Source organism: Lutjanus erythropterus, chromosome 20 (genome assembly GCF_056507025.1).
Source record: "Lutjanus erythropterus isolate fLutEry1 chromosome 20, fLutEry1.hap2, whole genome shotgun sequence".
Lineage (NCBI taxonomy): Eukaryota > Metazoa > Chordata > Actinopteri > Lutjaniformes > Lutjanidae > Lutjanus > Lutjanus erythropterus.
Window position 1 is genome coordinate 23,831,881 of NC_139336.1, and position 26,376 is coordinate 23,858,256.

Here is a 26,376-nt window from a genome sequence, read left to right on the forward strand (position 1 = left end):
GACGTTGGCCCGAAGCCTGGCCTGGAGGTACAATTTGGCTAAATCATCAACCCAGCGTCCTGCCTCCTGAAAGGTAAAACAACGCCACATATAGACAACAAAAGCACGCAAACACGCTCGTTTTGTTATGACTGTAATGTTGGCGATAAAAAACCACAGTAGCTCTCTGATTAAGAACACACTGGCCCGTGACCCCATAACCACAGACAGTCTGTGACGATGATGATGTGTTGGAAAAGAGCGAGTGCAGACATGCACTCATTAGGCAAACATGTGGAAGGGATGATTCATTTGAAACTACTGAGGCACTGAAAACAGAAGCCTCCTTTCTTACCTTTATAATGTGAACGAGGAGAGAAGAAACAGGCTAATAAAGCCGTCTGCCCTCTTTAACTTTTATACCTCACACTTCCCATGTCTCAACAATCTGACCTCGTCTAGCAACCCTTTATACATCCTGATTAATCTATGAGAAGCAGCATCTGTTAGTGCATACTGTATACACAATTTAAAATCGCCATATATCTCTTGCTGCAGAAGGGTTGCTTTAACTCCCTGTGCATTATGGACAGCAGCCAGCATTAGCACAAACAGCACAGACAGAATGATGCAGTGCCTCTTACATTGTCTCTGAATGGTGTAAGCTGTCACTTGGCATTCATACTTGTGGTCTGGACTGCTGCGGTTGGATGGCACCGGCCCTCTGCTGCAGTGAGATTCAGATGGCTAAGATATAAAAGCAATAATGGTGCTGTTGTTTGCTAACATGGCCTCAGGAGTGACATATTATATTAACTTCATAAAGCCTTAGGCAATATTGACTGTTGCGCATACTGTGGCACTTTGCCTGTGTTTATTATCTTTGTTATTTTCTATCCCACAAGTATAGAATCATTTCATTTCAGCAGACACTCTCTTTTATTTGTGGCCCATTCTGCAAATCAATTAAGATTCTATAGAGGGACAACACTGAAAAAAACAGTAAAATGAGACAGGTGTTAGTAGAAATCTGTCAAAAAACCCCAAAAATGATTCTAATTTTATATAATAACCATTTTTGTTGTCATTATAGCAGTAGTTTCCTCTTGATGTCTCTGTTATATGAATTAAAAAGATGAAAGTGGTTAAGTCCTCATTTTTTTTCCAAAGATATATAATCTATCAATAATCCGACGCAACCATCAGCCCTTTTTTTTAAGATCCTACAATACTGCCGTAAAGAACGCCCCTCATTACGCCCGTATAATTGAAGAAAGACTTACAAGTGCTGTCAAGGGTCAGGCAATCATCTTACAGGAGAGACAACAGTTCAAAATATACTGGAGCATATGGAGTCAGTGTGACTAACTTTATTCAGTGACTAATGATAGATGTGTCTTCATCAGAGTCAAACAGCACAGAGACTCACGTTGGCATAATGCTGCCCCAGTGTGTGATTTTAGACACCATGCTGGTGTTCAGGAGGCGTAACGCAACACAAGAGCATCAGTCATCATCTTCTAAACAATAACAATGGCTTTACCGTCCCTGTTATATAGGGTCGCTGTCGCTGTTCTTCTGCTTTGAGCAAGCTGCTAACTGTTAGCTAAGTAGCTGCAGCAGGGTCGCACATGTAATGTCATCAAAACGTCACACCTGTGCATCTTGCCAGCTCACCCTTCTTAGATAGAGAGTAATTTGACTTCATGGCCAATCTGCATGTACTGCAAGACTCAACTCATGTCTGTGCACTAGGAGAGCAGAGAGAAAGACCTTTTTTAATACTTTTGTAGCTTCTAACTGAATCTCTGTGGTTTGAAATTTGGTTTATCTCCTGCGTCGCTGTTTGTACTTTCAGGTATCTGCCTTATTACATATTTTCATATTCAGTTTCATCTGTACAGGAATCATGTTAAATTACTGCTTAAACGAAAAAAACATTTCCTGATTTTGCTGCCCAAAGCTTTTAAATAACAAAATAATTGGGGAGTCTTACTGTGAAGAATTGATAGAAAATGAAACTTATTTACCCACTATTTTAAAGCTGCGCAACTCAAGACAAGTACGGATCAGTTGAAGACACAGCTTCCAGTGGGCAGCCCTGCTGTAATGGAGATGCAAATCACTGCCATCAAACTGTGTCAGGTCAGACCAGCACATTTGTTTGGAAAATGAGTAAAAGTCGCTTCTCCTAAAGATGTTTTTTGCACACAATTCACATAAGCTGTTGACAAACAGAGAAGCACATAATTATATGTAGCTCTGTCTCTCACTGTAAACTACAGAGCTTTAATCACATGATGTTATTCGGACTTTAAACTTGACACAGTCATATCCTGAGTCCTACCAAACTTATAGAATCTCTACCTCAAAAGTCAGGGAGAGGCAGGAGTTAGGATGCCAGCATTCTGACTGACCGTCTGTGCCATCTGTCAGTGAGCATACAAGCAGGTAAATGAGCTAGAAAGTCTTGTGTCCTGTAATTGGTCATTCAGTCATCGCCGTGTCCAAATCCCTCCTTCTGTAAGAGGCGAGTAGCATTCCAGGGGGACTGCACATTACTGCAGAGACAACAAGTGTACCTGTCTGTCTGCTGGTGTCCCAAAAAAGGGAGAAACATGTACAAAGAGATGGCAAAGGAGAGGAAGATGGACGTGTGTGGCTGACTGACTGAAGAATAATTGAGGTGTCAGTTTCAAATGCCTCTTTCTGTCTCTTTTAACTTGTAAATAAGACCTCTCTCCATCAACTCTCCCACCGTCAAAATAAAAGGACACTTTAATTGGTTATTCAACCTGGAGGAAATTGCTGGGTTGTGCCCGATTGGCCGGTTTAGACGTCTGGGGTTGTCTTTGAGTCTACCAGTCGACTTTTTTTTTTAAGTCAGACACTGATGGTGGTGCTGGCAGTGTAAACTCCCAGGACTTCTGGCACCACAGCCTTTCCATTCCCACCATGCACACACACACATGCACACACACACACACACACACACACTAAATGAGGAATGAGGTATCTCTCATCTGGTGGCCTAAAGTAGCGGTTTGAAAGACACATTCCAGAGAAACCCGAGCTTTTCTGAACGCCCCCCTCGTCTCTCCCACTTCTTTGCAATGAGGTCCTGAGGAGAGAGAGTGAAGAGAGTGCTCATTTAATCTTTCTCTATTTTTGTTAACCTCCGTCTTTCTGATGGAGTTTGCCTCAGGGCATCTCCGTCCTTGCAGTGATGATGGCAGGGAGGACAGGACACACTGCATAAACATGAGTCCGCTAAATGAGAAACCTTGCTGCATAAATGCTACTTCTGTTCTATTCAGGGAGACAGGGACAGGTTTAATTCGGCCCTTTAGAGAAAGTACCTTGAATTTGAAAATTAGTCATTTCTTTCCTCCCCCACGCCCTCCCTCTTCTTCTGGTGTCCCTTTCACCCCTCAGCTGACCCTTGACCTCCACACAAACAGCCTGTCCTGAGCCAGCGCTGAGTCATTGTCTCTGCAGCAGACGTGGCTCATGCAACAGGATGTAGCAACAAACTCTCCTTAATCTGGTTTGCCTTCTTTGATATTTCCCACCAACCCTTTGATTTCGTAACGTTCTGCCCTCTGAAGTCTTTATCTGTCACCAAACTCCTCCATACGGGGGTTTTTGAAAGGTTGTCTGTTTCCTCTCTGTCTTTCTTCTCTCTCCTGCTGTCTGCCTTACACCATCCTGTCGAAGCATCTGTCAATTAAAGCAATGTTTCTCATATGATGCCAAGCTGAATTCCTGAGGGAGCGCATTGCCAAGGCATGTGCTCTCCGCATGATGTGATTTGATGCCTGGCATTAATGAAGGAATCGTAGAAGAAAGGCAGGAAGACGAGAAGGCAAACAGGCATCCAGATGCTGACTAGGTGAAAGACTGTATGAAACATAAAAAATGCATAAAAATGTCTTAAAGCAAGGAAAACTTCTGTGACTGAAATGTGTGAGAGGGTTCGGAGAAAGAATGCAGGGAGTGGGGGTTTCACGAAATGAGCAAAAGAATAAAATTAAAATGAATATGTTCATTAACACAATGGTACAGAAACAACCACCGGGATCTACAAGTTTCTGGCACCAAGTTCCAATCCGCTTTCCGTCTCCACCAGTTTCCTGAGAGGCTGCTCACTGCAGAGCCAGTGGGTGAAGCTTGACCTAGTTCAGCTTCACCTCTAGGTCCAGTCGCACCAAGATTGTCAGCGGGCCGGTTTGCTTACCTTTAACCCTACCCAACTCGCTCCTCAGACGGAGCCTCACTAGGGTGACAGAGGTGGAGCTGGACTAGATCAAATTTAGCTCTGCTTCATTGTCAAAGTACAGTACATTTTGTTTCTATTTTTCCCCAAAATACATTAACATATTGCTCAATTTAACTGTTATAAAGATCTACTCTTTTGAGAAGATTTTGAATGATTTCTTACAACTCATGAACACACACCAACTCATTTTGCATTAATTTGAACTCTAATAAATACAAAAAGAGCAAATAAAAACAGTTATTCTGGCCGGGAATAGAAATTTCATAGAAGAACATACTGACTGTAGTGTTGTTATTGGAGAAACCAGTAGCATGTTAGCATTTCATGATTTAGTACCATAAATTTATTGCATATTTCTCATTTAATACAAAGTATAGGGTTCCTTTTGGCTATACATATACATGCATAACCCTGATAAAGTGACTGAGTCTTGGTGGTAAATTTGGTACTTGAGCGTCTCTATTTTTCTTCATTTCTTCTTTCCTTTTCCACTATCTCTTCCTAACCTCAGGTTTCCACACCGCATTCCCTCTGAGGCGTCTTTTTCTCCAAGGCTTCTGATTGGATATTTAAACCATAGTCACTCCAATTCAGCATTTTCCAGCCTGTCTCCTATTATTCCGAAAATGGTGGCAGACAAAGTGGGGGGGGTTGATGGCTGCACGAGGAGCTACAAAACCACTGCAGCCACAGACCCTGCCTCTCTTTTCCGGTCGTCTGGAAATTTGAACAGAGAGGATCTGCTACTGGAATCCAAGAGGTTTCTTTGCTGGTGTTAGAACATAATCCAGATAGCTTGGTTCTCATAACAATAGTGGTTTCAATCTAGTCAGATTGCCTCAGTTTTCTTTTTAAACTAAAAGATCAGAAAGCTCTGTTTGCCTTAAGTGTCGTCTGACCTCAACTTCAGCGAGCAACAGCCTCTTCTGATGGTTGTGAGGGCCGTCCTCTTTCTGGGGTCCTGAGAACACCCCACTGTGGGGAATCTGTCTGGCAGATGTGCCTCACACTCCAGCAAAATGGAGGAAATAGTTGAGGCTGCACAGTGGAACCACGCAGATGGAGGCAAACACGTCGTTTTTACGTCTGTTTCTGCACCTTCTATGTGTTTAAAAACCAAATTATGATTGGTATTTCCATTTCCACACTTTAACTCTTTCTCCTGTAAAAAAATTCTTCACTCCTATTTCCTCATTTCCAACCCTCTGCCGGAGGAGCGTCTGCTAGATCGATCAGCTGTGGGAGAAGAGAGGAGCGGAGAGGAGGGGGTTTGAAGGATAGTTCGACCAAGTCTCCCAGGATCACATGCTTTTGTCATTAAGCCTCTCATCCTGTGCTGCGCTGGAAAGGCTCCACTTTGCGCTTCTGCTGCTTCGAACTTTAGTTTTTTCCTCCTGACCGGCCTCTAGTCTGCCAGCCATCTCTTTCAGATTAATCCTATCCTGTTACATTTTCGGCACTCCGCAAATTGCTGATGTTTCCTTTCTTCCGAAATTCTTCCAATCTAAACTATCTTTCTTTTCCATTAGAGGCAGCAACAATAACTTTTATCTTTTGACACTAAAGGAGCACGGTCTCCTAAAATAATAATAAGATTACAACATTCTGGATACAAACAGAGTATTACATTCCTCTCATGATGATTAATGGTTACTGCTACTTATAACTCTACAAAACTTTTCTCTGTCTCTGTCCAACCCGCCGTCCGTCCTGCCAGGTGATGTGTTCCCGGAGGACTTTTCCATCTTGGCTACAGTGAAGCCGAAGAAGGGCAGCCAGTCCTTCCTGTTGTCTGTGTACAACGAACAGGGCATCCAGCAGCTCGGACTGGAAGTGGGCCGCTCCCCCGTGTTCCTGTACGAGGACCACACAGGCAAACCTGGCCCCGAGGACTACCCCCTCTTCAGAGGAGTCAACTTAGCTGACGGAAAGTAGGTGCACGCGTTGTTTGCTCGATGAACATCCATCAAGGTTTTTGTTTGTGAATCCTCCCCTCTAATTAAAGTCCAGGTGAATGTAGGCTCTGATGGTGGTTCAGTTTGTTTAGCAGCACCTGGCCCAGGTGTTCATTTGTGATAGTCTGCATTTAATCCCTTACACTTAATGTGGATTTTTCTTAAATGCTTGCATGCTCACAGTAGAAATATGTTTGTATTGCCAAGAAAAGGGATTTAAGACAAGTGTAAAATGAGATTCTGTTTCCAGAAAACAGAACGGGATATATTTGAATATGAACGAGAGACCAAACACAAAAGAGGCTCTTAGCGGTGTGTTAACGGGCAGCGTGTAACCCAGTACGTGTGTGAATAAACTTCGCCTCCCCTTTCAGGTGGCATCGAGTGGCCATCAGTGTGCACAAGCAGACCATCACCCTCATTCTGGACTGTAAAAAGAAGGCCACCCAGAAGCTGCTCCGAAGCCCCAACCCCATCATCGATACCAAGGGAATTGTAGTGTTTGGAACTAGAATACTTGATGAAGAAGTCTTTGAGGTAGGCGCTATACGCTTTACACTTAATTTACATATTTTTAATGAGGTAATTTTAGAATTTAATAAGTTGGGCTTTGTGTCCATATAGCAGTTTTTTTCCTTGCAGAAGAATGCTGGCCGGGTGCTGGGGAGCACTGTGATGAAGCGCTTTTGCAGTGATATAAAAACATTATGATTTATATTAGACTGGAAGTAAAATGGTCCAGCAGCAGCAGACTGATGACAGTAAACTGTTTCTGCTTCCATAATCACTGCTTCTCCTGGTGGATAAATAAAGGCGGCGCCACATTTACTCCATCATCAAAGCGGGATCTCATCACAGCCAAGGATCTGACTAGGGCCCAGCAGGGATGGAGGGATGTGCTATAGATCTGCATAGGGCATTGTTAGGACCAACCAGGGGTCCTAAATGGTTGTATCTGTAGGTAGCTAAATAAACACTGTGTTAACAGAGAGTTAACCACACAGCTAACAACAAGCTTAAAATGTGTAAGGTGATAAAAGCAAACCATCACCATTTGCTCCACTTCTTGGTGGACCTGGTGGGAGGAAAAAAACAACGCAAAAAATGCATTTTATTTGCATTACATTGTATTTACATTGAATTTGGATTTGAGATGTTTAAAGACAAAGAAACAGTATTTATGGAACTCAAATTTTCGAAGTAATCCCAAAGTAACCCAAAAATATTCATATTAGGTTACATTTTCTTTGTAATCCAGCGGATTACAGGTTTTTTTCTTGTGTATTGAAAGCGGAAATTGACCCCCACTGGGGCTAAGCACCAGGGAATTTTATTAATGAAATTTGTGTTTTGGCTTTTCTCAACTCCACAGTTCCAGCCATGATTATATTATCACAGAAACTGTAGGGCTCTACCTAAAAGCTGCCAGCAGTTTGTTCCTGGCCCACATCGGGCCCCCGTTAAAACATACTTGCCACCAGGCCTAACAACTTCTCCCTAACTAACTTGAAATTTGCACATAATTTCTTTTCAGTAACTGACACTTTTCAAAGTTAATGTGCCCCAACCCTGGCAGCCACATGCTGCCACATATGTTCTGTGCTCATTGGGAACAATTTAAAAAAGATGCTGGCACTCAGAAAAGAACACTACGTGGACACGAGCCCTTATTGCACCATCTTGGGACCATTTGCATGTTTTCTGAGTGTCATTTTTACCAGATGCACACAAATCCAGTTGGTATGTTTGTGACTCTGTGTGAATTGATTGCGCCAAAGCGGGATGTTTGAATTGATTCATAGGTTTGACAGCTCTGCATCTCCCATTATATTCTATTTCCATGTCTGCACACCACCAGTCACCAGGCCAACTCCTCTTTGATTTAAAGTCCTCAAGCGAATGAGATAAAAGCAAATGAGATTCTTCGTTTTAACTACAGTATAGTCACATGTGGCTGTGGTGCAAATGATGGTCATCCCCAATCCCCAGCCTGCGTGTCATGCTGCACGAGATGGGGACTGCGGCAGCACCCACATCCTCTATAGATATGCGTGGATGCAGCTTGTGGAGCCCCCCAGCGTCTTATCCCCTGACCTCTGCCACCCACTCATACACATGCACATAATCACAAATCATATTTAATTTAAGGTGCCATATAATCCACACATTCCACACAAAAACATAATGTCCCCAAAGTCATTTCTGTGCCGCATCTGTTGTTGCCGTTTTTGAGTTTTGCCTCACTGTTGCAATTCAGCAGTTATAAGTCAAACTGTTGTATATCTGTTGGTGGTTTCATGTCTGTCCTCTGAATCGGCTGCAGCAGTTTTGTTTACAGAGGTTTTTAACAAGCGGTGACAGGTTTTCATTATTAGAATCAGGGCTTTACTTCTTCCTTCCTCTTCTTTTTATGTCTATAAACACTGGAAATGAAAGATTAATGCTAATCTGACTAGTGACAGGAAGCCTTTTGGGGTTGAGATACGTGATGAGGAGCATCACAAAATAAAACATGAAAAGTGCTTTCACTGGTCATACTTTATTTTACAGTGCAGTAAAACGTAATAAGCTGCGCTGTGAAATAATGTGTTCTTTATTAGACAGTATTAGACCCTTTATTAGACACTTATTTTGCACCAAGTAAAGGCCAAAATGATAGAGGTAGAGGAATATTTTGTCTGTGACCGCACAGACTTGCAGTAATACTGTAGGCACATGATGTGATTTGATCAAAGAAGTTGGCGTCGGTCTTGGCTGCTCTGCCAATTGTACGGGACCAGCCAAAGAAGGTGTGTCTCAAGTAGCAGATGTGTGATTTCACTTTAGTTTACAGTACGGTCCTGTAGTAATGTGTCCCTAATGACCCTCTAATAAAGCCTCATAAGGGTCATACTATCGGAAAAATATGCTTCAGTTTACAGTACAGTTCTGTTGTAATGTGTCCCTATTGACCCTCTAAGGAAGTTTAATAAGGGCGTAACTGTGGGAAATTATACACTTAAGTTTACAGGGCAGTTCTTTTGTATTTTGTCCCTATTTATCCTCTAAGAAAAAGGGTTCAATAAATGTCTAATATTGTCTAGTAAAGAATATTATTTCTAGTTTTAATCTAATTTTATACAAAGTATGGCTTGTTACGTCTCATGACTTACTGTAAAAGTGCGACCCCTTCACCTAATGTGAAGAATCGTAATATGTTTGAATGGCGCCTACAACAGTCTTGTTTTTTTATTGAGGATATTTCTGTCTCTTAAACATGACCCCTGTCAGGGACACACACAGAGAAGCACAAGGCACAAGGAATAGTGTTGTCTTTGTCCCGTCAGAGTTGTGCTTGTTTAAAGGGGGATTAGTCTGTGAGGCTGAGGCCCTCAATAATAATTAGTAACAGAGGCTGACTGATGTGACTGATGCTGAGCCAGCTGACCTTTAACCTCACTGCTGCTCAGTGAGAACAGACAAAAAGAATGAAATATGACATCACTCCGCCCCCCCCCACCGGACGATCCCAAGCCAGGCCATAGGGGACATAGATATATGATGGGATGTAAAACTAAAACTAAAACGTTTAAAGCTTTTAATCACAGAAAACCAAATCCAGGTTTCTATATTCCAAGAGAAAACATACAGTATGAGCTGAACTTGTTTCCATAAGAGCAGTCACAATGAAGCAGCAGAGTAGAACACCATTTTATACACTCTTAGAAATATGGGTTCCAAAAAGGTTCTTCCTGAAGGGCTGAGTCTCCACTCCATTTGCTTCTGAAGACCCTTTTTTTTTAGGGAAAGGGTTCATTAAGGGTTCTTTGTAAGACTAAAGGTTCCATTAGAAACCCTTTACATCCAAAGAAACCTGTTTTGTAAGAAAGAGTTCTTCGAGGATTGTTGAAACCCTTGAAGAACTCTTTCATCAAGGTTTATTTGTACCATAATATAAAAGGGTTCTCGGTAGAACCCCTTGAGTTAAAACCTTTGCATTTTAAAAGCTCTCAGTAACCCCTCTGGCCAGGTTCTAGATAAAACCCTTGGAATGTAAAAGGATTCTTGGTAGAACCCTCTGGGAGGGTTCTAGGTAAAACCCTGCAAACTATCTGGTAAGGTTCTAGATAAAACCCCTGGACTACAAAAGGGTTTTGGCTTCAATCTCCTGCATCGGTTCTTGCAGGCTAAAAATGTTCTCAGTAGAACCCCCTGGGTGGGCTGCAGATAATATAGCTCTGGATTGGTTCTACATGAACCCTTTGGTATATAAAAAGGATCTTGGTAGAACCCCCAGGGTGGGTTCTTGTTGGCACCCTGAGAAAGTGGAAAGGCTCTCGATAGAACCCTCTGGAGAGGGTTTTCTCTGTAGAACCTCTCATAGATGGGTTTTGCGTGAAACTTTTCGCATATGATTCTAGGTGCGATCCTTTATTTTGGCTTTCTAGGTGGAAGTCTTAAAAGGGGTTCCAAGTGGAACCTTTATAAATGGTTCTGCCAGGAAATAAAAATGGTTTTCCTATGAGGACAAGCTGAAGAACCCCTTATGGTTCTAGTTGGAGCCTTCGTTTCTAAGAGTGTGTTACATGGATTATGTTTTTTTCTAGTGAACTTGTTGACTTGAGCTGTTTAATGAGGCATACATACAGATGTTGTCAGTGTGTGTGTGTGTGTGTGTGTGTGTGTGTGTGTTACAACTATTATTTAAGCCTAATGGCCACTAGTAAATTCCTCCATTTGCCAACAAGATGACTGCATTTATATGCTTATATAAGCAGTTGTAATCCTGCTGTAATTTTATTATTGCCTGTAGCGTACTCATCATGAGATTGAGGTGATACAGGAACAATTTAAAATCTTATCCGGCTATCAGAGCGGCGGTAACAGTCCAATGGTTACCGTGGGAACAGACAGATATTTTGTGAGAGATGTTAAAAGCCCTCCTGCTGTGCGTCTGCCAGTTGGGAGACAGGACAGGCTCCAGTGCGTGCAGAAAATGGAAAATATGCCACATAGTTTCCAAATTATGCTCAGGCCGTTCCTCCTCTTACTCCCTTCTCCCCTCTGTAGTTTAGTCTGATCCTGTGTTGACTTTTGCCAGAGTCAGTTACCACCGAGAGGTGTTGAGCGTGAAAACACAAAAATGGTATTTGATTTCACCGGCAGGCCAATTAATTCAGTTGACTGAAGGGGGCCGCAATTTCCAGTCAATCTCTTTAGAGAAAACAGCATGTAAACGGGGAAATGACAAGAAAAGAGCAACAGCACTTTTGAACTGTCAGTTTGTGAGAGCTGTTTTAGACAGCATTCATTTGACTTCTCCCAAGTTTTCATTAAGAGTCATAGTAGGTTTCCCGGCATCACAAGGAAGACTGTTAAAAAATAACTTCCTGTTAAAAAAAAAAAAAAAAAGATATGTTGAGAGGGACTGAAAAATTCAGAAGCAAATTTAAATACAGAGGCGAGGAGGGACAGATAATGTGATTTCTACTAGCCAACATTAGCATTCATGCTAAGATTAATTAGCTCGTTAGATAAGTTAATGTTGAAGATAACTGGACTTTTGTGCTTTTTAGTGCTAGCATTAGCCAATAATTAGCAACATGCTATTTAGTAAAATGGTATGTGAAATTTATTAGGATGCCCTAAACCTTAGTATGAAACCAATAGTATGTGATTCACATACTATTTATGTTAAGTACATTACAGTATGTAATCATGGTGGTAGTGACAAACAGCAGCATAACAATAAAAGAAGATTTTATTTTGTGTGATGTGTAAAGTGTATTATGATAAAATAAATTCAAAAAGAGTTAAGATTTAGAAGTTTGGACTAATTTTTTACAACCCAAATTACATTTTTGTTATTACAGAGAAAGAAAGAACCGAAAAAAAAAAGTTACAGTTGGATACCGGTACTGGAACCGTTATTGAAATGTGAACGGTACTCAACTCTACTTATCACACCCTTGACTCACAGTGAATGGTGTGTTTCTTTCGCCTGTCAAGTTCTTTAGAGGAGCTCGTGTCTTTTCTTTACATACAGCAGTCTGGAGGCAAGTAGTACTTACTGTATACCGAGGTGGTTTGTGGTTTGGTTTCTGACATGGTTATGTGGTCGCAGCGAGAGCTTCTACCACTCTATAAGCACCATAATGTTTTTTTTTCCCCTCTTTCTTTCTGCATAAGAGCTCTGTAGCGTGTGCCAGGGAAGACAATGAAGGCAATTAAGGTGATGATTATATAAGAAGACAGATAGTTAACTTCACCTGCTCATCTGTTGCAAATGAAATAGTAATTACTTCTTCATAATAACTGTAATGCACATGTAAAATCAGTCATTAAGAAGCGGTATCTTTGGTACGGTTCAGCTAATGACTTCCAGCAATGTTGTTTTTCTTCATGACTGCAGGGTTATGGATGTGTATTTTAATCTGTGTTGTTCAGAAGGTAGGGCCTGCATGACACAGTCCATCTGCAGAATGTGTCCCCTGATTTCCGTGTTCGCTGTTGTTTCCCAGTGAGAGTGAGCCAAGAAAAACCAGAGATAATTTAGTGCCCATCCCTTGGCTCTAAGCAGCGTTCAGTGAAATAAATGGCTGCGGCTGGTTCTGAGGGAACACAAGCGGGACAGACGGACCACTTGGCCTCACTTAGAGGTAATCCGCAGGGGACCTCGAGTGAATCGAAGTAGTCGAGGTGGAGCCGTGCAAACACAGCACTTCTTGTCTGGCTTCCATTTCTATTGAAATCATCCTCGACCGGTATGACTGTGGGCCATCATGTACACTCTTAGAAATAAAGGTGCTAACTAGAACCAAAAAGGGTTTGCTGACTTGTCCCCACAGGAGAACCCTTTTTTGTTTCCTGGTAGAACCTTTTGTAGGGGTTCAACTCTGAACACTTTCAGAGAGTACTACCTGTAATTCAACTTCAAGGGTTTATACCTAGAACCATCTGTGAGAGGTTTCACACAGAACCCCCTATGGGAAGTTGCAAAGGAGAACCCTTCTGTGGTGTAACGGTTCCACCCAGATCCTTCTTTGGGGGTTCTATCCTGAATCTTTTCACCATGTAAGGGTGCTAAAAAGAACCTGCCCAGAGATTTCTACTGAGAGCCCTTTCTTATTCCAAGGGTTTATCTAGAACTCATTGAGGGAGTTCTATGGAGAACCCGTTTATATTCCAAGGGTTATATGTAGAACCCACCAAGGGGGGTTCCACAGAGAACCTTTTTAGATTCCAGGGTTTTATCTAGAACCCATCCAGGGAGTTCTACGGAGAACCCTTTCATATTACAAGGGTTTATCTAGAACCCACTCAAGGGTTTCTATCAGAACCTTTTTATATTCTAGGGAATTTATCTAGAACCCACCCAGGGAGTTCTTGTGAGAACTCTTTTTTTTGGAACAAAGAGTTTTTCAGGATTTCAACAGGAACTCTTTTCCTCCAAAAGCCCTTAGTCTTTCAAAGATCCCTTGGCAAACCCTCTCTTCAAAAAAGGTGCAGAAGCAAATGGTTCTGATAGAACCTCAGCCCTCAAGGTAGAACTCCTGTGGAACCCTTATTTCTAAGAGTGTAGTGTCCTTTTGTCAGAGAAAGACATACATTTGGCATATTAGAGAGCAGGCTGGAGCAGGTTGGAGGTTTTGGTGTCGAGAAAACAAGATTTTCAGGGTTGAGACTGTGCGGAGGAGAGGGGAAGCTGGAGCAGTAGGTTTGAGCAGCGGAGCCAAAACTTTTGGGTCATACTCTGGAAAGAATGAGGAGCTCTCTCTCTCTCTCTCTCCCCACTGATGTCAGTGTTGGAACAGCAGCCATACCACATGACATCATCCAGAGGTTTCCTTGGTATCCGCTGATAGGCTGTCTCGGACTGATGGTCTGAACACGGGGAGGTGGGGTCGTTGGATGTGCATGTGTGTGGGTGGGCTGTGATAAATTGGGGAGGATAGGTAAGAAAGCGTGATGTGCTTGAGAAGAAGAGGACTGAGGTTAAGATATGTTGAAACGAAGGATTAGACATGGAATGAGTGGGGGAGTTCAAGACGGTGTGATAAGAGTAAGAGGAGCTGTGTGAAGGGTTGGGAGGCCTTAAATAGGGCTGATTTGTGGAGCTCCCGAGGTCCGACCAGAGCCAGGAAAAAGTAGTAAAAACATGCAACACATGAGCTTGATGCTCGTTAAGAGCATTAATATCGTGATGGCATGATGAGTTTTACACATCCTGTTTCCTCGTCTGTACCTCAGGACTTCTCTGCAGTTTTCTTGCCATCCCAGGGCTCAACAACAAGGATTGCCTTCGTACCTGCGGCAAGTGAAATGCCATTTTGGGCTGGTAAATCTAGCAACTCACTTGCCAGAGTGGGCAAGTTGATTAATGGCTTATTTTTTGTAATTATGTAGTGGAATTTTTTCATGAAAAAATGACAGAAAATGTTTTCACCTCTCAAATATGGAGATTTCTATCGTTTGGACAATACACTTATCTCCCGATGAGATGCTATCACGATACTTGGCTGATGTTTTAGTTTGTTTCCACAGATCAGAGGAAATATATGCCTGAAAGCATGACCACACATGTCGTTTTCTGTCAAGTATGTAAGTAACTGTTGAGTAAAATTCTTGTCATTGGTTTGTTCATAAGGTGATCATGATGCTAAGTCAGGAGGACTGACAAGACAAGACATTTAAAAGCATCACCCTGGACTTTGTAAAACTGGGATGGGCCTTTTTTTCTGACATTGCTGCACTAGATTAAACATGACAGTTAACTTTAGTCTTCATTGTAATTTGATAACTGCTAATAAATAAAACAGTTTGTACAGGGGAAAGTGAAAATTGACTTTGGGCGAGTATGCATGTTGCTGCGTTTATGCTCCAGAGCCTTGGACTTGTGTGATGGCATCCTCTGAGCAATGTGCAAATGTGTTCAGGGATTTACATCACTTGTGATAAATGATAGTATTGATTTAATGTGTAGACTACTTTCTAACCCTTATTTGGTGCTACTTAGCATATTATTTATACCTTATAGAAATGTAAGACTAAGGATTATAGAGTGGATCTGGGATCTAATTCTTATTTACAGTTCATATATTTCAGTCATTTAAGGTCAAGATCACCTGTAGAGGTACTCTTGATTTACAACAAAGAGGTTATACTGCAGAAAAGTTGACAGAACTTGCAGTAGCTTTTCCAAATTCAGAATCTGATTTTAGCCCATTTTGGCCCAGTCACTGAGGTAGTAGTAAAATGGGTTCGACTGATGCTGCCAGGCCTTCTGTTTTATGATTTGTTATTAGCTGCACTCAGTAGCTCTTGTAAAACTTTTGAATCAGTGAATCCACAGTTCAGTGCTTTTCACAAATGTACCTGGACTCCTTGATTTGTGTTGTAAAAAAAACTTCCTAGGTGTCAAAAAACAGTTAACAGGTCTGCCTAGGATGGTAAATGGATGCATAATGGCTTCTCTCATGGAGCCCCATTAGAGGAGACTTGGAAATCTGATGCCCTGCTTGGGTCTGGTGAAGAAGTATGAAGGGGTATTCAGGCCCTGGTTCCACAAAGGACCAAAATGTATCTCATTGCAGTAGCTCTGATCTGAAGTCTGACAGCTTTGAAAGGCAATGTAAGTGGTCGTCTAAATCTAAATTATTGAGGGTGCTTTGAGATTAGATCTCTAAAGCCCTATTCAGAGGTGTGATTACAAATTAGCCTTAGACAGCATTGTCGGACACTTAGGTCATGTTTCTGCGCAGTATGGCTTGGCTCTACTCAGCTCGCTTGACTCACTTTAGGCACCAGGTGCTTTTCTAGATTTCGTTTTCCACTGCAGATAGTACCCCCTCAACAACGGCAGAATTCTTGCACAAACACGGGAGACTATCGAAGAGATGTTTGTTTGTCACAATAAGAAGACAAACTGTGTTTCAGAAAAGACAAAACACCTCAAACAGGAGAGTTTGGGAAATTGGCTCAATTTGCTTGGAATCTTACGTACAGAAAACTTTTTTGAAGTGCGTACAGAGAATCCACCTCAGTCGCCTGACACTCAGTTTTTAAGATGTATTGTTAGCCTACTGTCATTAACACATGACATACAAAACAATTCACTAACTCCACAAACTGCACCCTCCAAAATGATCATAAAGCTGAATCATCATGTCTCTAAACACTTTCAACAGAAACTGAACATTATAACCTTCATGAAGGTAGGATTCATTGCAAGGCGTTTGTATTGGACTGCATTTATTTTAGCCAGGTGTACCTAATAGACTTGCAAATTAGTGTAATTTTCAAATTTCTTATCTGTTGATCTCCAGTTTTTCTAACGATAAAATCAAGTAAGTGGGGAAGCAATGATTTGAGATTGATTTGAGAGGTGTTCTGAGTCCATGTGTGAACTTTTTGGAAACACTGTTCATCACTGATTATAGATTTTTACATCTTCAAATAGAGAATTAATCGCTGCGTATTTTATTATGTAATGATGTAACCATAGCGTCACTTTTGAATGGTATATTGTGGCTTAGTGTTCAAAACACTAAAAAAGTTTTTCCAGAGCAGATGGAATCCTAATGTTCATCTTCCCTGTAAAGACTTTGCTGCAGTCATGTTTGTCTATATTATCTTGTCCAAGGTACTGTATATGTCATGCTTCACTGTCAGAGCACACTACTTCTATACAATTCAGGCTGAGGAATGGGACGTAGACTTCAGTAGCCCCAGGGAAGATGGAGTTTCCACCATGGATAATTAAGAGAATTTCCCTAACTCATGTCAGATGTTTGTCTTTCGCCCACTTATTCCCTCTGTTATTCCTTTACCGTGTCAGCAAGCGACGAAGTGTGCCCTCAGCAGTTTTTTTTTTATGTAGATCTCAGCAAATGGCCAAGCCAAACACCCAGAATCTACGTCTGTTAGGTGAGGCGAGCCGCTCTGGTTTCCACTCCCCAGAATGAACGGGAAATGGGAATATGGCTGCCCATAGTCCTTAGAGATGTGGAATTAAAATCTTACACCGAAGGGAGTGTGATGGCGGCTGGGAAGATGAGGGGTGAAATGATGGAGAGGTCTAAAAACAGGACAGCGGCACAGAGGTGAGGGAATGGTTAAGGTGCTGTGTAGTGGATAAGTGGGGTGGCAGACGGACCTGTTGCTCTTGGCAGCTGTTCTGAGCGTTGGGACTGAGCTACAGTCTGGAGGGGAAAGTGTATGTGGGTGAAAATGTACTTGATGTCTGGTTAAGGTTTCACTCTGTAAATTTGTCAGAGTGGAATTTCTCTGTAGGCATATATGCACTCAATGAAAATATAAACGCAACACTTTTAGTTTTGCGCCTAGTTTGCATGAGTTGAAGTAAAAGATACAGAATGTCTTGTATGCACACAAAAGGTTTATTCCTCTCATATATTGTTCACAGATTTGTTAAAAATCTGTGTTTGTGAGCCCTTAACCTTTGCCAAGATAATCCATATAGCGATGCTGAGACAGCGTGATTATTGCGGTGTGCCTTGGGCTAGTAACAATAAAAGGCCACGCTAAAATGTGCATATGACTATGTGCATGTGTATATCTTAAAAACTTAACCAACCCAACAAATTATGGTCACAAGTACTAACCAATCAGTGGCAGACTAGGGTCATGACTTTGGGAAAAAATACGCCCTAAATGAAATAGTCATAGTTCAATGCCTAATAAATGTCTTTTTTCAAAATAAAACTGAGTGGGCTTGTATTGTGACCCGTCCAAGACACCATATGCCACACCTGAAAAATCTGAAACATCTGTGGAAAAAAAAAAAATTGTATGCATAGTAGAAGTCTCACATCTTTGACTTCAACTCAGCAAAACTGGGAGCGAAATCATAAATGTTTATATTTTGTTGAGTATATGCGCGTCTGCATGTCTGTGTATACTATGTGGACAATGTATGTATGTAGTTTGTTCGTCCGTGTGCATTTTTGTGTGTGTGTCCACAGCGCTGATTTATGGCCTGTGTGTGGCGAGCTGACCTCTGCAGTGTGTTGTTTGGTTTTCGCGGTCAGGTTGGAGTATGCCCAGGCGCTGGGACTGTCAGTATTGCCGGTGTGGGCTGGCAGTGGGACCCGAGGCCTGGCTCAGAGCTCAGGGGTGACTGTGTAAATACGTTGAGAAAGTAGCTCGCCTTAAACTGCAGCCAACGCTCGGACCTCCCAGAGTCTTATCCTGCTCTGGCCTGTGGGGCCCTCCTACCTATTTTTCCTCTCGCTGACATATGACCAGTAAAATGATGAGAAACTTGAGTTTTTCTTCTTTAAGTTGCTCTGTAAAAGGTAAACAGAGCCATTATCAGGTATCCCTGGGGATATGAAGACATAATGAGCGTTGGTTTGTGTTGTTGATTTCATGCCATGCTGCTCTAAGCCAAGAAAGTGCAAATTTCATGGGAAGCTGAGCCCAGCCCCCCTAAACTGATCAGCAGGAGGTCTCCTGACATCACCTCAAGACCTTACTCTAATCAAAATAATCCTCTGTTGGGCTCCCTTCACCTCAGTAGGCGATATGTTTATTTTTAACACAGGGGATGGGCACAATTCGTGTTGTTCACCCACGACTAGCAAACGGACTCATGCAAGGGGGAATTAGGTAGGGACATGTTCCTACCAACATTGAGCGACTGCTGAATAATTTTGATCAAAAAATTTAAATACAATAAGCACATCAGGGTGGAAATGAGAAATACACACAAATACATTCTTTTGTAATTTATTCCTATGTGTGCTGTAATCTTAGTCAGCACTCCTCTGGCAGCATCACAGTGTCTGCTCATGCTTATTATGTATTATTATTATTTATGTTACAACTGTTGCATGAAATATCCGCCCTTGGACTCAGGAACGACTCTTTTGGTTCTGTATTTTAACCCAATAGACACTGTCATGGAGGGGTAACAAAGACAGAAAATGTTCACATTTCACAGGTTGAAATCAGAAAATCTAAATATTTTTTCTTAAAAAATGACTCAAAACGATTAATTGATTATCAGAAAGTTGGCGATTAATTTAGAAGTTGACAACTCATGGATTAATTGACTTGAATTAACTTTTGCGGCTCTACGGCTCTCTGTCCCTGAACTCTCTATGCGACTAATAGATGTAGAGGGGAGAATAGCAGGTTAACAACGGGGATGGCAACCCCCCCTCATCCCCCTTCAAATCTCCTACTTCACCTCAGGCTTTAACTTTTTATGTGCAGTTCATTTGGTCACATTTTAGCCGCTCATGTAGCAATAATTTACAACGTTCATTAGCTGAAATGTGATGATTTTGAAAATGCACCGTCTCATGCATGATATATTTCTGAACACGATGAACCCGGTCCACCCTGGCTGCCTGATTGTGGGTCAGGTTCAGATAGAGACAAATGTTTGGCTTCATGCTCATTAGAGCACTCTCCTGCCCCCACCTGGACACAACCAGAACATCCAGCAGGGACAAATGTGAGGGGGCCAAACAGGGTGAGGTTCAGGGAGGAAAGCCAAAAAGCTGAGGTGACGTTTCAGTAAATAAAAAAGAGAGAGAATTGATGAATATGAACTTTTTAAAGCATATTGATCAACCTGCATTTGTTCTTCTTCAGTAATCTAATGGATTCACATGCATGTTTTGTGTGCATGTGCTTGCAAGTGTCTTCCACAGTTTCTGAAGCGTGTGAAGTGAGCGCACTCACCGCCACAGGCGATGGCTTTTGCACCAGAACTCGACATGCAGAGAGCGTTGGCCGGGAGGAGAGTCATATTTCAGCCGAGTCCAGGGAGATGCTGACAGCGGCAGCCCTGTTATTGTCTGAAAATTCTGCCTTAAGCACCACTCTGATGTGCCACATGATGCTCCACTGTGAAAAATGTCACCGTCCCTGCTCAAATAGAAAAGATGATTGCATGTCTTTTATGGTTCCCCCAGGGGTTTGGGTGTGATTGTATAATTCCAGGTTTTTTTTTTCTTCTCGCTTCGGTGTGCTGTGTTTGGGTGTGGGATTGGTGTGTTGTGTGTTTGCATGTGTTGCTGTAGATTAATCATCTTCTATATGGTATATTTCAGTCATAAACTTCCATTGAGGTGAGGAAGAAGCTATAATTTCCTGTTCTTTTTAAGTGTTTGGTTAACCAATCAGCCTTATCAAATTCTGAATCCCTGACTCTGCACATGTAGCGGTTGCAGTGCACTTTCCTGTCATGGAAATATAGAGCGGTGGTCTCCATATACAGTAATGGAGTATATCTCATGGTTTAATGGGCGGCTGGACTGGGTCGGCCATTCAGCGCCAGAATGCTAAATGTGAAATTTGGCATTAGCATACAGCTGGAGTACAGTATAGGAATATTTACTGCTTCCCTACATCTGTAAAACAGCAGCTTATATAACGTTTGGCACCAGAATCTGTCAAGCGACGTGTGGTGAAAAGAGCAGCTCTGGCTCAAAGAAAAGGAAATCAGAACCAGCTTTAGTGGTTGTCACGGTGGATCAAGACTCTGACAATAGTTTTACTGTGAAGGTGTACAGTTTTCATGGGAGTGCATGTACTCTATGGCTTTTATATTAATGCAGAAATAACTGTTTGAAAAGATAGGAGGACATTTTTGCAAAGAGTTAGGCTTTACTTTTCTATCATCGTTTTTATCTGGAATAATAGAAGTAATGAAAATAGTAACGATAGTAATATACTGTATGTTTCATATATTATATCAATATATTAAAGTAAATTTACTAGTCTGGGAGAATTCTTTTGAAAAGATTTGTATAATGTCTTTTGTAGCTTTTCTTTTTTACTTTATTCAAGAAAATGTGCAAAATATACAACACAATACAGGGGAACTAATAACCAAAAAGCATATCAATATTTTAAAATAAATTGGATAATAATAATAATAATAATAATAATAATAATAATAATAACAACAACAACAACAACAACAACAACAGATATTTAGAAAGGAAAACTTAATTTGTAATGAAGGGATTTCATCAAATATGTTGCTGTAATATTCTAAGAACCTGTTGCTTTAAAGGGGGGAAAGAGAGTTATAAACCTAAAAACATCTTATGAAGAACATTTCCGATAAAAATCACAAATTAACAACATAATTTTGAGATCTGTTACTCATATTGTCATAATAACAAATTATATCTTGAAAAACAGCGAGTAACGTTAGTGGTGTAGAATTTAAATCAGACCAAAATTTCTTTAATTTACCCGGAAAAAAATAAATGGCGATGATGGTGAATGATAGATGCTTGAATAACTCCAGATTGTGTAATAGTGATGTAATCAGGGTTATCTCATACTGGGCTCAGACTCTACAGACTTAGAACAGAGAGTTTGTGTTGCAAACTGGTGTGAAGGTTGATAGGTGCCAGCACTGGGGGTCTAATAAAGAGACACTACTACTAAGTTGCATTATGGGAAGTGTAGGATAAAATGGCTTTGGAGCATCACCCATACTCAGTAGTAGAGGCGAGGTATAATGTTTGATAAGGTGATGACCAGTCAGGATTGAATGAATTCATTTCTCTTGTAAATCCTTAGGGTTTGACTAATTCCTGGAACAACCATAAGCATTCACTACCACAGTAAATAGGACGAACCTGATATGACTTGGCAACAGGAGATATTTCTAGTCTGTTCACCTCATGAAACCCTTTAGCTCAGGTGTTAGCCAGATAGCTAACGCTATGCTAGGAAAGCTAAAGAACTCTTTGGCTCAGATATTAGCAAGAAAGTTAATGTTATGCTAGCAAGATTGAAAGAACTCTTTTTTTCAGCTGTTAGCCAGAAGGCTAGTGTTATGCTAGCAAGACTGAAAGTCAGTGACATTGTGTATGGTTGGAAAAACAATGAATATCAAGAAGTATTCACCCAGACCATAATATAAGTGAGGATATCTCCCATTAATGTTGACCATTCACAGTTCCACCACCGTTCTTAAGACTTACATGTAATCTTATTGCAATTTTAAGTTGCTTTTCTGCCTCTCTAAGTGAAAAATGTTTGCTTCCAACGTCTCCTTGCCTATCCATCTGCATTTGGTTTGGTGCCGTGCTGAGTGCCTGGCTTCCCTTTTTATAGCCCAGAACTTTTAGCACAGAATAAAACTTCAAATGTCTGGAACTGTTTGTACTGAACGGTCCAACACCACTAAACGCAACTCAGCTCAGGTCCACGTTCCCTATCCAGCCTCTTCTCTTCCCATTTTCTTTGTAGAGTTAGTACAATCAAACGCAGCCATCAGCTTTTTTTTTCCAGACCCAATAAGATCCTTACAACAGCTCACTTTTCTTTCTCGGCATGCGCACACGCCTCTGTCTTTCGCTGTGTACATGTCGCACATCATTAAACACATTCTGCCACAGAGCTCTCAGTGCTGCGAGGATGTTCTCATTAATGCAAAGGTGTTATGATTAATTATCTCATCTCGGCACAATTAGGATTGCACCACTTGTGGTCAGGAGGATCTACACTCTTGGAAATAAGGGTTCCAAAAGGGTTCTTCCTGAAGGGATGAGGTTTGACGCAGAGCCATTTGCCTCTGAGGAACCCAGTTTTTGGATTCTGGATAAAAGGCTTTAATTATGAAAGTGTTCTCCGTATAAAAAGGCTCCTCATAGAACTCCCTGGATTGGTTCTTTTTAAATAGGTAAAGTAAATTTGTTCTGCCAGGAACCATAAGGGTTCTCCTATGGGGACAAGCCAAAGGACTCTGTATGGTTCTAGTTAGCACCTTGGTTTCTGAGAGCGTACCCCGACGTTCCCCTGGCTGCTCTGGGTGATGGAGAAAAGGGGGAAAGAAAAAGCTGAAGAATGGCATGTGAATAGGAAAGCAGTTGCAATGCTCCAGACGGCAGGACTGTTTTGTCGTGCAGAGGGCTTATTCCTTATTGAATGTGACCTCATTTCAAACACTGAATTCCCATCATCCCCTCTCAGCACAGCTGTGACACACGGGCTTGCCAGGATAACACAGAGACAGACTGTAAAACTGATAGCGAGTCACGGCTCCTGGCTTTTAGACTTGGAGGTAGCCATTTGAAAGTTTCCTGGGAGTTCATAGCTGGGAGAGCTGTGTAATGGCTACTCCAGTCTTTCCCTCTTGGAGGAAGTACTGGGATTTGTTTTCCTGCATCCACCATAAACCCCACTGATAACATAAGCCAAGGACGAAGCAGGGAACATCGTCTTGTGGGGTGTTTTGCAAGGGTTATTAAAGGATCTGAGACAGGGAGTTCTGTAGCAGAGGGATCTCTGCTCCTCAGTGAACTGTCACTGGTTAGACCGCAAACGCAATCCATTTATGTTTGTCAGAAAAGAGAGCTATCCATGGAGAATTTAAGCTGGAAAGACATGTTGAGGGATTTCAGATTTTTGGCAATAATTTTGGACATAATTAAAAACACTTCATCCTCTCCGTGGTGGTTTGTTCCCACAGTTGTAGCGTCGCTTCGTGATTCTCATACCACCCTGAACATGTATTTGTTTCAGCAAAAGTAGACACAGTCTTTGATTGATGTGGGATGACATCACTGGACTTGGAAGTGTGATTAGGACATGTTTGGATAGATACAATACAGGCCTTTTGGTGCCATATGCATTCTGTTCAGAAACATGTGGCAAACACACACACCCAGCTCCCTATGTAGCCTGGGGATCCTTCTGAGCCTTTTCTTCTTTCCCTCTTGTTCTCTCTTCCTCTTTTCCTAGCTCTGTCCTCTCTTCTGTTTCTTTTTTCTCTTTAAAATCTCTCACTCCTGTTATCGTTCCACACCCTCCTTCACCTCGACTCAAAACGCACACACTCTTCCACTGTAAAAAGAAAGTCGAGACAACTCATAATTTCACCAGATTCTTGAGTTTTGAATCAAACTAAAAATAGTTCTGCAGACCTATGATCTTTTGCTGAGATAAATTATGTTGCAATGGGACAAATTTGATCCAATATTTGTATCAGGGCCCGATAGCAACATTAGGCGATGTAAGCAGTCCTAATTACCATGAAGCCGTACAGCTGGAGAGAAGGAATGTACCAGCCAGCTCATTCCTTGGTGTAACAATAAACCAGCACAAAAATGACAAGCACCAACACAAGCCGCCCTGTTCTGAACAAATACAAACATACAAACATTAACAAACATTTGTGTTACATTTGGACTCTGGAACATAAAATAGCAAACTTAAACTCTAAGCAATGCATCGTGTGAAATAATGCAAATGAGGATCTTTCTCAGCCTATTAGATGCAAATGTGAATGTCTCAAGCCACAATCCTACTGCGCCCCACAATGGCTGATGGACACCATGTGCCACTAAGTTACATTACACAAACTATACAAACTTTCCAGTCTGGGGTTCAGTTTCAGTCTCATAGAATGGAATTGGACCAGACCTGAAAAAAAGTCGATGGGTACATCTTTAAATTTACCTTTCCTCTTTAGTTAAACTTGAGTTTAATAATCCCCCCCAAAAAAGTTGATATTGCAAAAATTGCTGTGAACTTGATTTGTCATTATTTGGGTGCTTGAAAATTACATGGTTGCAATTGAAAATATTAAATTATTAGCCATTACTTTAATGAATTTAGTTAACATTTTTGAAATACATTTTTTTTTTTGTAAAATTCAAAGATTTAGATTTTTTTTTAAAGAAGTAAAGTAAATCATCTCAGCAAAAGATTAAAAATACTATAAACTTAAAAAGTTTTGCCAAGCCATTACCTTTTGTTAATATCAGTTACTTTTCTTCTTGAAATGAACTTGAATCTTTGAGTTCTTTCAGAAAAAAGAAAGTTGCATTTTTCTTTTTTTGCAGTGTGCTTCTCCACCCCCCTCATCTTGGTTCAGTATGTAGGCACACTCCTTTAAATCAAATGTTTCAGGTCAGCTATCTGTAACTGCAGGCCTGCTCATGTTCAACATGTCGCACATGCTAAGTCGATCCATCCAGCTCAAAGGCAAAATCACTCATGTCTCATTCAGATCTGGGGCAGGGCTTATTTATGCTGTTCAAAATCATTAATCTTGTTAAAGACACACTTTGTGTGTGTGTCTGTGTGTGTGTGTGTGTGTGTGTGTGCAGCTGCGGTTGTGTTTGTTTGTGTCATCGTCCGCAGCTACATGAAGTCAGTTGTTCCATGTTCTCTTGTAGCTCTGCTCTGTTTGCTGTAAGCTTTTTTGTTTCACACTCTGCTGCTCAGCTCTGATTTGAAACGACACTCTTGGACCTTAGACAGAGTTCTTCATCATTTAGTCACCCTCAGATTCCCCTGGCTTGACCTAGTTTCAGGACTGCCTGTTCTGCATGTGGTAACACTGCACACAGATGTTCACCCTCGTCTTTATTTGTTTATATCCCTTCATTTTTCCCCCCACAGGTCAGTGAGTGTGAGAGCGTTGTCTCTCTCGCTGCTCATTGTTTGCTTGTTTATTTACACGCATGGCTTGTGTCTGTGTCCAGTGTGTCTCATGACTTCCTGTTTCTTGTGGTTTCCAGGGAGACATCCAGCAGCTAATGATTGTAGCAGACCATCGTGCTGCCTATGACTACTGTGAGCACTACAGCCCCGATTGTGAAGTGCCAGCGCCCGACCAGCCTCAGAACCAGGACCCCAACACTGATGAATATGTGAGTAATGAGACCTTTCTTCTCTTCAGCTAGGGCTGCCCCCTGACTGAAGATTTTCCTAATCTAATATTAATAATTAATTTAAGCCATTAGTCCAGTGGTTCCTGAAGTCCAGATGTGCTGTGGGATTTTGTGACAGCCATTATAGCAACGTACAACTATGAAAAAAATAAATAAATGAATTTGAGATTTATTTTATCATTACTTGGTACAAACTCATTTGCCAACACATAGACAAATTTCGTAGTCCCCCCCAAGATTCCTCCTTCATCAAAACAAACTCCAGGCTTCATCGTTTGCACAGTTGCAGGATTGTGGGAATAATTAGACTGTGACACATCCAAAGCCCTGATTGATTGGCACCTTTTTATTTCCCATCTGCACTCCAGGAACTCTGCCTCTGATTGACTTGTACTCATTGCTGTTTTGGGTAGGTTGGTTATAGAGACTTGCCCCTTGGTGTGCCTCGGGCACAAAAAAGTTTGAACAGTACTGCATTAGTTGACTAGTTGTTGCACGTTTATGATAT

At 41.4% G+C, this 26,376-nt stretch overlaps 1 protein-coding gene across 1 annotated transcript in view; it reads left to right on the forward strand.

The window, feature by feature from the left end:
* The window catches only part of col5a1 (procollagen, type V, alpha 1), a 120,428-nt gene that overhangs the window by 29,900 nt on the left and 64,152 nt on the right, over positions 1-26,376 (forward strand). Inside the window, exons 3-5 of the mRNA XM_084745798.1 lie at positions 5,976-6,189; positions 6,588-6,750; positions 25,716-25,847. Of these exons, the coding sequence (XP_084601924.1) occupies positions 5,976-6,189; positions 6,588-6,750; positions 25,716-25,847 (509 nt within the window). The remainder of the gene's footprint in view (positions 1-5,975; positions 6,190-6,587; positions 6,751-25,715; positions 25,848-26,376) is intronic.